The sequence below is a fragment of the Vicugna pacos genome, chromosome 29 (genome assembly GCF_048564905.1).
Source record: "Vicugna pacos chromosome 29, VicPac4, whole genome shotgun sequence".
NCBI classification, from domain to species: domain Eukaryota; kingdom Metazoa; phylum Chordata; class Mammalia; order Artiodactyla; family Camelidae; genus Vicugna; species Vicugna pacos.
The window spans coordinates 16,912,747-16,925,282 of record NC_133015.1 but is presented as its reverse complement, the minus strand read 5'-3'; the positions used below and the strand labels follow the sequence as shown (position 1 = coordinate 16,925,282).

Sequence of the window (12,536 nt, the reverse complement as noted above, 5' to 3'; positions counted from 1 at the left end):
TGTTTGGGATGATGCAAAAACTCTGGAAATGGATAGTGGTGGTGGTTGCACAACATTTTGAATGTCCTTAATGCCAGTGAATTGTATGCTTAAAAATGGTTAAAATAGGAAATAGAATATTTGTATATTTTATCACAATAAAAATTAATATTCATTTATATGACATCAGAATTGGTAGCTTAACTTTAAAAGTTTTTGGAAATTTCAGCCTAAGCCATGCATGGCCCTAATAATTTTTTTTAAAACATGTTATGACAAGATATATATTAAAAAGATCACATTATTTTCACAGATTTAAAAACAGACATTAAAATTGTTTTAGGTATTTTAAGAGAAATTTTAGTAGAACTAAGTGAAGAAGTGAAGGTAATTGACTTTAATTTTACTGTCTTTAAAAACGCAAGATGCCAAACAATGCAGAACCATTTATGGAAAGGGAGAAGTAAATATAATACACTCCTATCTGTTTATACATGTATAAAAAGTCTCTGTAAGAAGACACAGATACAGTAATGTTGGTTGTTCTGGGCAGGAACTGGGTGGCTGGGATTCATGGGTAGGGGGGATATTTTCCATTATGTGAATATATTACATGTTGAAACAGTTCAAATAAAAAATTGCCCTGATCCAAGTCTCGGAATCAACATGACTGTGTTCCTTCCTACTGTGGTTTGTTACAGGAGATTGTACTGAAGTTGAGATTGGTTTGAAAATAAGCTATGTTGCTTAAGAAGTTGTTTTCTTTGTAGGAATTGATTATGGATTAAGTTTACCACTTGGGGAAGACTACGAACGGAAGAAACATAAACTGAAAGAAGAATTGCGGCAAGATTATAGACGCTATCTTACTCAGGTAATGAGTTCTACTAATTAGTTTGGTTTTATGCTTCAGAATTTACCTCCTGAGTTTGTTTTCCTAAGGTTTTAGTCATATGCATTAGGTTTTAGGTTTTTAATGGTATCTAGCAATGGGGTATTGTAATTAATTGACATATATGGCATCTATCAATGCCATATAGATAGAGAAAAAAATGGTGCTGAGAGCCGGTGCCAGGGAATAACACAGACTCTTGACCTTTGAAGTGGGGCAGTGGGTTCTAATTTCAAATGAGATTTTAACTTCTGGTGGTTTGTGTTTTCTATAAAGTTGTCATGGTTTAAAATAGCCCAGTTATGATTTCTTACTCCTCTACTCCCCTCAGCCGTGTATTAAAAGAACATGTGGAGTTCTAGTTGCTAATTATTTTCCTGTGAGCTAAGTTTATAAAACTTCATTTAGCGTATTTACATAACCACCAAAGTCTTTGCTTTATGATTTAATGTGGTTACTTAGAGAAACTCTTGTTTTAAGTATATTTTTAAAATTATAATAGTTAAGCTAATGATTTATTGTAAATTTTAAAATGCAGTTTACTTATTAGGTTATAAATTTATTTTAAACAGTCATCATGTTTCTAGTCATCCCAAGATATTCTATAGTTACTTTACTACTTTATAATGTTTATTCCAAATGTTTAAATGGTCTCTAATTCTGATTTGCACATGGAAAGAAAGAACTTCGAATACATTTTATCAATGATTTGTTTCCCTTGACTTTTAGGGTATTACACAAGCAAAAAAAAAGGTAGGGTTGCCTGCAAAATGTTCTTCTTTAATTTTTTTTGTTTGTTTTAGGTGTAGTGGCTTGTAATCATTTGCATTTATGATTGTTACTCTCAAACTAATAAGAAAAGTAACTTCATTTTATGGCTCAGAGACTTTTGAATGGTACCGTTTTGCATCCTTGCTTTTAGCAAAATGACCATCTATATGAGTTTCCATTGATACAGTCAAGCATTCTTTTTGATTCCTGCTTTGCATTTGTTTTTGTTACTTTCTTATGCATCCTTCAGAAATATTCTGCAGCTGTTGTAAATCCATTTGTTTTCACCATGCCAGCTTTTGTTCTTTAAAATAATTATAATTATGCTAATCACAGTAAGATTAGTAAAATACTAGAATATTCAAGATATTCTAAGATATTTTTGCACTGTGTGTTGTCAGTTTGGATTACTTGATATTTTTGCACCCAAACCTGTGGATTACATTTGTAAATTTATATTGGAGAACAAAGAGAAACAGTTAAAATTATAAAACTGTTTCTAAAAAGAATCCCACACATCCATTCATCATTCAGCCAACACTTTTTTAAACACTTATCATGAAGATGAATCCGGTATGAATCCTGTCTTCAAGGGACTTAGAATCTAGAATCTAGTTGTAGAAATAACATTCATACAATTCAGAAAGTGATAACTCTAACAGGACAGACATAATGCTCTGGAAAGACCTCAGGGTCTAATTTTGTAAGACATAGGATAGGTAGAATTTGGATATTCTGGAATGTGAACTGGGGAGAGGAGGCTTTTCAGATAGAGAGCAGTAGAATGAAGAAGGATTTGGAGGGCAGACCAGCTGTGTATGAATGAGATAGATTAGGTTTACCAGCCTGAGTTACAGTAGATTTTTTTGAGAGTAGTAAGAAATAATGTAGATAGGTAGGATAGGATCAGATTAGAAGGCAGCAGATTTTTAACTTGATATGTGTAATCAGCAGTGGTGACCCATTATACCCCCTTACACAGCTTGTGAGGAGCTTGATAAATTTGCTTTAGGCCAGCTGGTTCTGTGTGTTAGACACTCTTATCTTATTGTCTTAAATTAATGCTACGGATTTTTAAGGGATCTCCTTGTACTAATTCTCAGTCCATTCCAATGCTGCTTTCCAGAATGATCCTGTCCCTTACCAATTTAAACACTTCAGTGTCTTCTCAGTGCCTTCAGGGTAAAAATCCAAATCCCTTAGCATGACGCATGAAGCCTTTCATAGTCCAGTCAGCTTCGCTGGCCTTGTACTTCATTACCACCCCTTCCCCGCTGCTCATTACTGGGTGGTGTTTTCCTCTAGGATCTGTCATGTTCACTTATGGACTTTACAGTACTTTATAGATACAAGGTTTTAGAAAAGAATGGAGGTGGCAGGTATAAGAAGAAATTGCCTTTTATGAAAGAGAAAGAATCAAGGAGCACAAGTCTTTAAATACAAAGGGATGTGAAAGAGTTTTTGGTGTTGGATTATCAAGAATATAGTTGTGGTGGAGGAACAGAAGTTCCTTAATATGAAAAAGACAATTTTTGAGAAGGTGGGAGTGAAGAGGAGAGCAGGCGGAAAAGAAAATTACGTAGGATATTGGGAGGTGGCCGCAGGGGCTTCTTTGACCCCTGGAATATATAGTTTCCAAGTTCCATTCTTTCTGGATTTCTTGTGACTTCCAGACTTCTGGGTTGTATGGACATTTAAATTAAAAATTAATCAAATCTTAGAATTTTGCCAAGGAGAGCCACTAAAACAAACAACTACTATCTTCTTTCTAGTTTTTAAAATAAAAGACACTTGACCATCTAACACAAAAAGGACATATTCTCAGAACTGATTCTTTTTAAGGAGTCAGTATATTTGTATTTCCAGCCCAGACCTCTCTCCTGAATCTCAAACTCTTCTAGTTGGCAGCCTGTTTGACATTTTCACTTAGAAATCATGTGGGTGTCCTGTGTTAAACATGTATAAAGGGAACTCCAGATTTCTGTTCTTCGCACTCCCATTCCCCGGAAGCTATGCTGCCTGTAGTCTTGTCTTGTCTTTTTTTTTTTTTTTTGTCACAGCACTTATCACCTTTTAACATACCATATAATTATTCTTCATTATGTTTATTATTTCCTGTCAGTTTCCCCTGTTGGAATATAAGCTTCAGGAAGGCAAGGATATTTTATTTTCTTCACTGATGAGTCCCAGGTGTACCAATCTGTTTGGATGTACTAGGCACTCTATATTTATTAAATGAATGAATGAATGACTGAAATTCAGCTTTTTGAAAAACTATATTGTCCTTTTTTTTTTTTTTCCATTTTGTTGAAACTTACAAATATCTTCCTGGACCTGTGTTGGGAGTGAGGAATTGTCCGACGGAGTTAGGATGTTGTATCTTTGTCTTCACAGGGTTGAAACTCTGTTTTTTGGTACATGTATAACTCTAAAAAATGACTAGGTTTATAGTTTACATTGGTATATGGGGGTTATTAATCAGTTTTATTAATTACTTTGTTCATATAAGGTTTTGAGTGTAACTCTTTTATAGTACATTATATTGTAGCTGTTTCCATGTTTATTTCTCTAGCTGAATTGTAAATCTCTCAGATATAGGGAATATATGCTGACTTTGTCTCCCTACCACCTACAGAAGTAACTAGAAAGCATTAGATGGTTGATAATTACTTGTCTCATGAATAAATAAAAGGCATGGAACTAGACAGGCTAATAAGTATTGATTGATTTAATCCTCGGAACCTAATGCTGCAGGTGTGATTATTCCTGTTTTGCAAAGAAACAGAGGCAGAGAAGTATAATTCTCCAGATTATATGACTGCTACGTAACAGTACCAGAAAGTTGGATGTTATGTGTATTTTTTACAAATCCCTTGTGTTTGTGTTATAGTGTTCAAAGAGATTTTTACATTTTTTTTTAGCCTCCTTGATTCTTATACCGGCTTTGATAAGGCAGAGCAGATACCATTCTCATTTTATGGAAGAAGAAAAGTCTGAGTCAGGGAGGTTAAGTGACTAGCTTAATGTTGTATAACTGAGAAGTGTTGGGACTGGTTCTAGAGCCTAGGTCTTTTGATTCCTGGTCTAATGCTCTGTCTGCTACACTGCATTACCTAAATGCTTAATGAACAAGAATGGAGAGACACGTAAAGAAACAGTGTTCATAGTTTATATTTTCTGGCATTTAAGTAGTTATCCACTTGTATAATTGCAAGGAAATTAGAAAATTCTGTTTTTTCCAGTTACTTTCTGTATGGTCTCTATACATTTGTGGTTTCTATCTTCATCTCCATTTCATTCTTTTGTTTTGCATAATGTAATAATTTAGAACGGAATGTAAGGACACATTTATGAAACATTTTATGAAAGCAATTAGGTAATATATTTTTTTAATGTGTATATATACAGAAAAATTTTCTATCCACGAGTGAAACAGATCCATCTGCTCTGGGAGTTTCTCTTCCTATTGGTGAGAGATTATCTGCCAAGGTAAGTGGATAGGAGTAGTTATTGTGAGTAGTTTAATGAGGCATTAAAATCATGAAAGAGCATACTCTTTATTGCAGTGCAAACAGAATAGTATCATCATTTCACATACTTGTTTTTTTCAAAATCTGTGGAGTCTCTAGTGCTGTTTAAAAAATATTTGTAACCATATAATATGATATATTTCTTTAATGTAATGATTAACTGAATATTCAGAATTCATTTTTTCATCATTGGTTTCTAAACTATAAAGCTCATGATATATGACACAATTAATTATCAGTGAGATGAGTGGATGAGAGAGTATACTGAGCTTTTATGTAGGGTGAGAGCTGAGGCTAATGTGTGTTTCTGTCACTCCAGAGATACATGTACATGCTCTTAAGATGTAGTAATTAAACACTGTACACCTCTTATGGAGAAATAATTCCCAAGCTAGATCAGACATCATGACATAGTATATAAGACAAATGGACAGTAAGTTTCAAAAGACAACCTAGCTTCTTTTAATATTTTTTTAGATTGTGCATGTCATTGTCATTGAAGGTATTAGATCTCAAGAGTGTTTCCTAATGCAACATTTGTGTTTCAACAGAACATTTACTTTATAATATTTTTAGTTCCTATGATAATTTTACCTTCTTGTGTTTAAAATATAACAGGGATCCTTCTTTAAACTTGGGAAAGAAATGGTTAGAAGCAGGTCTTTTGGGAGTGAGGTGTGGAGGGATGGGAGTTGAAGGCAAGAGATGTCCCTGAGAAAGAAAGTAGGAAAATAAGCTTGTCAGACATCCTTGGAAACATGCTAATGACAGACCTTCTGGCAAATACGTTCATATACTTACTAGTGGGAGAGATTTATTTATGAATACTTTTGGCAGAGTGCACCTGGATTGTCTAGGATTGCTTCTGGTGAACAAACATAGAATCCAGGGACTTACAGGGCATGGCTTCTAGGAAAGTATCATCTAAACCAATTAAATACTGGAGTATAAAATGGAGGTGTTTCCTAACCAAAGCAGCTCCCTTACACTAGAGACCTGATGTATTAATCTGGACCTAAGCATGTAGTAAGTCATGTTTTAACGTGGCAAGAATGGACATGGGGAGTTGCATCGGTGGTCTCAGACCTCTTCCTGCTTCTCACGGGCCTTACTACTTCTATTCTTGAAATTATTGGAACGCTTGATTCTGGGTAAGATCTCTGATTTGTATTATTAGTCTGATGAGACATTAGGTACTTTTTTCTGACATTGAAGTTAACATTGCTTTTTGGTTTTCTATTTTAAGGAAAGATTGAAACTTGAACGCAACAAAGAATACAATCAATTTCTCAGGGATAAGGAAGAATCTACTGAAAAGTTCAGACAGGTAGAAAAGAGTACTGAGGTAGGTTCTTCTTTTAAAGTAAATCTTTAATATCGCCAGTTGAATATTTTGTACTTACTTGAAAATATTTTTATATTATTAGACATTTTAACTTGGTTTTATATAAATATTTAAAAAGTTAAGCCAAATTGAACCAAACATAGAACATTTAAATACTTAATTTTGTAAATTGTTTCATCTCATGTTGAAGAACTTACCTTGCTTTTTAAATTTAACTTCATGAAGGAGATTTAATTTTAGAGATTGGTTTTAAGTGATGTTCGTTTATTTTCTTTTTTTAAGTGTTTTTTTTAAATTGACAGTTTCTAGCTATATGTATATATATTTATCTTTTTTTATTTCAAATATTAGAGTGTTACTACTAGGTTACACTAGCCTATGTTACTATTAGGGCAAAATTTACTACCTTCTTTATTCTTTGTGCTGAGAAGGAATTTAATTTGAAATATTTTGAAGCAATATTTAACTGCCAAAATATGCTTAATATCTCCCTGAGATAGTTTATCCTCTCTTTTTGTAGCAATCCATCCATATTACTATTGCTATTGCCTGTTTATTTGGTATTTATTAAGTTTTATTAAAGGTAGCATTTCCTTGAAGGTTTTTTCCTGAAAATAAGATATTTCTTACAGGTGATTAAGTCTTAAAGTTGAGATGATAAATAGACTGTCATTTGAGAGTTTACTTACCTTTTAAGAAATAGCATCTCTTAAAGGTCTTTTTCTTCTTCTTCTTCTTTTAATTGACCAGCAGAAGAATCAGAGAAATAAAATACCTATTAGCCAGGTTAAACCTGATTTACCTTCACAAATACAGTCATCTCGTGAAAATTCAGAGGGTCCTAGGAAAGATGTCTTAACTCCTTCGGAGGCATATGAAGAGCTGCTAAACCAAAGACGACTGGAAGAGGACAAATATCGACAACTAGATGATGAAATTGAATTAAGGAATAGAAGAATCATTAAAAAAACTAATGAGGAAGTGGGCATTTCCAGTAAAAAACATCAAGGGTTTGCCAGCAAGACTGACATTCCAGATAGAAGATTTCGCAGGTTTAATGAGGATCGTGTTTTTGATAAACAGTTTTATAGCCCAGACCAAGATCCTGAAGTAAGTGAAGAAATGGACGAGAGGTATAGATATGAAAGTGATTTTGATAGAAGACTTTTGAGAGTGTATACAAATGACAGGTATTTACAACTTCATTTTTATTTTCTTTGTTCGCTTAATATTGCTCTTGTTACTCTTTATCATTCTGTTAGGGAGAAGCAGTTTCATTTGATTTACGTATTTGATTAATTCTAATATGCTGTCAGTTTTAAGTTGAACCATTTTATGTGCCACTGATGGAACAAAGAAAACACCCAATGGGGAGAAAGGGACCCCATTAAAAGGCTGGGACACTGAAAAGCCACAACCATTATTTAAGAATCAATGGGAAGTAAACTTTCCCACAGAAAAGAAACTTCCATGTCTCAACCTTGGCACTGAGTGGAGGGAGTAAAAAAGAATTTCCCTGAGAATTTGAACTGTAAGCCAGGTCTGACTTAGGTTTTCAGGCTGAATTCATGCTGCCAGTATTGTCCAAAACAACCCTGAGGTGAGAATTCAGAGCTGTCTCAGATTCATAATGCTCCTAGGTGACTGGCAAGAGAAAAATAGCTTCTCTTTGTAATACTTGATTTAAAACCAGGTCGACGGCTATCCCTGTTTCAAATGTTCAAATGTGGGGAAGAAAAACACCTTAAATAGGTGAAATACAGTTTATTCCTTTAATGTTTCTATGCTCTAAGTATTTTTTTTATCATTTTTTTGTTTGTTTTTAAGCTTCTTACTGAGTATTTAAGTCAAATGGCACTACATTTTTTTGATCAGATTTTTAGATGCTTGTCAGTTCCTTTCGATGATAGTTTCTATGAGACTTTTTGTAATTTCTTAACTGCTACAATTGAGTCTTATTTTATTAAGTCGTTTGTCTTAATACTATAACTGGAGATAGAAATGATTTAGAGACAGGAATATTGTCATTGTCTAGTTAACCTGTAGGAGTTAAATCTAAATTTTGAGCAGTTCATGAGACCTGTTTCACTTATTAGTCCAAATAGATTACTTTTTTAGTATTTTAGAAAATTTTCTGAGATGTAATGCTGCATCTTTATTTTTCTAATTATTAATAATATAAAGCCTTTCAGTTCTTTGTCATCTGCTCTTTATTCTGTAGTTATTATGTCCTGCTCATCCAATCTTTTTAATATTTAACCTGATCTAGGTAGTTTGAGTGAAGAATTAGAATTTTGCAATGCCAATTGTAGTTTCTCTCTGATTTGGATCTAACTGTACTTCAGAAAATGCTCCAAATTCTATAATATGTTATATTTGCAAACGTTTAAATCTGAAGGTAGTCAAATGCTGCCTAAACCAAAAGAAGTCTCAGTTGGGGAAATGCAAGTGTTCCTGAGCTCTTGGTGTACTACCTTATTTGGACATGAAACTTTTTTTCTTATAATGTCAATTTAACTCTAATGTAATGCATATCTTTTAAGTTTGGAATTTCAGGAAACTTACTATGATGGTTGTTGCTTTGTTTTAATGTATCTTAATCTATTATATTTATAATTAGTCTCTGATAATTTTATATATGAACCTACAAGTGAATTTCAGCCTAATTATTTGAGAACAGTCTTACTTTCTTACGTATCCCATAAATGAAATGAACTTTCTATATAACCTTCCCCAAGTAGTAGTTTAAGTATAAAGATGCAGATGAGTGACAGTGATTTCTGTTACATAGTTTAAAGCTTCTTTTATGTATATAGTTTAAAGTTTTTAACCATATGTCTTAAAAATGTAAATCATTATTATATATTACTTCCATTTTGTTAATGTATAAACTCTTACATCTCTAAATGTAAGGTTTTTCACATGTCTATGGCAATGTGAGGTTAAAATTAGATTTCTGTATTTCAGATTTATAGATTTCTTACTTCCAGCAAAAAAAGATTTCACATTGATCATTAGTTTTTATTTAGCAGGCAGAGTGATTGGTATGAAAAATGACTATTTGTTAGTGAAATTTTTGAGACTAAAGAAATACGTAACTTAATTTGGTCTCTTGCTTTAACTATTTATTCTTAAAACAGTTGTGTCTTGGTATCCAAGGGGGATCAATTCCAGGACCCCTCATGGATATCAAAATCTTCTGATGCTCAGGTAAAATGGTGTAGTGTTTGCATATAACCTATGCACAACCTCCGTTATACTTTAAAACATCTCTAGTTTACTTATAATATCTAATACAATGTAAGTGCTATATAAATAGTTGGCTTGTGTGTGGCAAATTCAAGTTTTGCTTTATGGAACTTTCTTGAAATTTTTTCCCCAAATATTTTTGATATGAGATTGGTAGAGTCCATGGATGCAGAACCCCAGATACAGAGACCTGACTATAAGCTATAGTCTTAACCAGAAGTTCTTGACAAAAACATAATTGTAAGTGATTGTGAGGAGTGCAAAATTAATTCTCCTCCAGTCTTCTAAGTTTCCCTTGTTCTCTTTTTTCTTTTAATAGCAAATAATAAATTCTAGTTTTGATTTTTAATAATTTTTTATTTTTATATTTTTGGTCTTAGTTCTTTTCTAATTACCCTATAAACTTTTCCATATACCATTATGTATTTATTAATGAAATATTTTCCCCACCTTAAACATGGGAAAGATACAGCCCAGGAATGATTTTACTTTCTTAAACTATCGTTAATCACTGGCATTATTTTTAAATAGTTAACAAAATGGTTAGCACTTTGTTTGACAGTTGCATTCTGCATGTGTGTAGTTTATTGGTACATATTTACCAATTTAAGTAAATTTATGTTTTAGGAGCTTTCTAAAGTTGAATGTAATAGTGTGTTATAATACTTTGAGATTTATGTGCTTTCAAAAAATATAGTCATCCTAGTTTTTATTATTTATTAACTTGAGCTGTAGAAGTTAATATGTTACCTTATGTTTCATTTTATAACCAGTGTTAATGAGTAAAAGAAGTTTTTAGTCTTAAAAAATGCTGTTTTTTAGTTTTTAATGTGATTAATGCAGTTAGCACTTACATTTTGTTTAACTCTTCATATTTGTTAGTTTGTAATCTTAATAGTCATCTGACAAAATTCTGAAATTAGAATCTGAGATAGACTGACTCAATAGATTGAGTGCTTGCTCACTTAGTGTAGGACATTTTAATAAGTGTGTGCTTAATCTATAAGATATAAATGAGAAATGGCTTGTTAGAACATGAGCTTCTTAATTTGGCATTACTTTTTTTTCTGACAGTAGTTACTTTTCATTTATCTTTGGAAGAGCTATTTTCATATTATTTCCCCCACTTTTAAGATGGGATCAATATTAGAAAAACACTGTTACTGAATTAAATGTAAAAATCAGGAAAGACCTGAAAATGGTGAGAAAATGGTGACCCATAGTTATGAGCTCAGTATTTTTCTTTTAACTTCTATAGTCGAGAATACCCTTAATAGCAGAATTCATTCACATTAGAGAAATTTTTGATAGAAAAACAGATGATGTAACCATTATGAATTAGGTGATTTCTTTTAAGGAAGGAGAAATTTGATTCTCCCTGTGAGTTGTATCAATTGAGGACCAACAGATGGTAAATATTTTATTTTTATAATGCGTCATTCTTGATAACATAAATATTGTAAATTTATTTCTGAAGTAGTTTTTTTATTCTGTGGTTTATTAAGGAAAAAGGTAAGTTATTTAATATCATTTAGAAGTTGTTCATTCGCATTCAAATTAACTGAAGATACCTGTGGTTTTAAACAACTTGCTTTTCTTCTACAAGAGTAAATTTTTTTTTTAAGGTAAACACTTGTTAATTTTTAGAGTAAACTTGGCCTCTAGCCTATACCTGGTTTCTTTGGGCATTGAGATTTGAACCTAATTAACTAGAATTATTGACCCGTGTCTTCAAGAAAATAGAGAAAAAAACATTTTTTAACGTAGTTTTAACTCCTTTTTTTGATGGTAGAATGGTAAAACTATTTTACAGTTATTTTATTCCCTCAATCAAATTTGATTTGATATATCAAAGGAAATAAATTCTTTTCTTTTATGAGGTCTGTCCCTTTCTGAAAGAAAAACAACAACAACAGTGGATTGAGGTGTTGTAAGTGAACCTTGAGAGCCATAGTATGTTTAGATAGATTTGTTCGGAATCACAGGGATTGTTTTAATGTGCTACTGGCTCTCAAGCTTTGGTTAAACAGAATGGGCTTCTCAAGACAAATTGGCTCTAAACTGAACTGTTGGACTTTGACCAGAATCAGGCTGTTCTTAGATGCTTAGTGAATTCATTACTTGTGAGTATTATCATCTGTCAGTCGCCCCTTAATGCTGAGAGGACTGAAGAGGGAGATAGAAATGGTAAAGCCACCGCTGGCTCTTAGCAGTTCCTGTCTTCAGAGAGGACTTCATTTGCTTCAGTAAAATTTCTAAAATAAATTCTAAGACCAGCATAAAAGGAGTTAAAATGAACTAACCGGGACAGTTAAGAGTGATTAAATGCTAAAATTATTAGAAATATGAAAGAAAGTTCAATAGATGAAGGAAATTCCATTACAATTATAGGGACATTTTAATAGAAAACAAGATCGTTAACTTTCCAAACTACAGTTTGACTTCACAGCTTGTTAGGTTCCCTTCTAGGTTTTTTTGTTTGTTTGTTGTTGTTTTTTAAGGTATTAAATTAGTAACTTAAAAATATTTATGAATCTCTATTTGTGAGTAGTAATTTTTTCCTTGATTAACAAAATCATATCAGTCACTTCATAAAATTAAATAGGATGTCTTAAGATTTTGTTTCATCCTTTTTAGTGAAATGCATGTTTTTTGGTTTTGTTCTTTTTTGGCTTCTTAAACATTTCTGTCTTGATTTTATTGTGAATGTAAGTGACAAAGGGGGCTTTTATAATTTTATTAATGACTGAAAGGGTATATACCTTAAAGT

At 32.4% G+C, this 12,536-nt stretch overlaps 1 protein-coding gene and 1 long non-coding RNA gene across 23 annotated transcripts in view; one reads left to right on the top strand and one right to left on the bottom strand.

The window, feature by feature from the left end:
• CSPP1 (centrosome and spindle pole associated protein 1) overlaps window positions 1–12,536 on the top strand; it is a 110,942-nt gene that overhangs the window by 39,961 nt on the left and 58,445 nt on the right. For 8 of the 22 annotated variants that reach the window (XM_072951857.1, XM_072951856.1, XM_072951853.1 and 5 more), the window contains 5 exons: window positions 750–853; window positions 1,601–1,624; window positions 5,051–5,131; window positions 6,419–6,517; window positions 7,268–7,707. In XM_072951857.1, coding sequence (XP_072807958.1) covers window positions 750–853; window positions 1,601–1,624; window positions 5,051–5,131; window positions 6,419–6,517; window positions 7,268–7,707 — 748 coding nt within the window. The remainder of the gene's footprint in view (window positions 1–749; window positions 854–1,600; window positions 1,625–5,050; window positions 5,132–6,418; window positions 6,518–7,267; window positions 7,708–12,536) is intronic. The other 14 variants (XM_072951865.1, XM_072951862.1, XM_072951867.1 and 11 more) reach the window with 5 other exon arrangements.
• LOC140690252 (uncharacterized) overlaps window positions 1–12,536 on the bottom strand; it is a 57,763-nt gene that overhangs the window by 11,820 nt on the left and 33,407 nt on the right. The window lies entirely within an intron of this gene.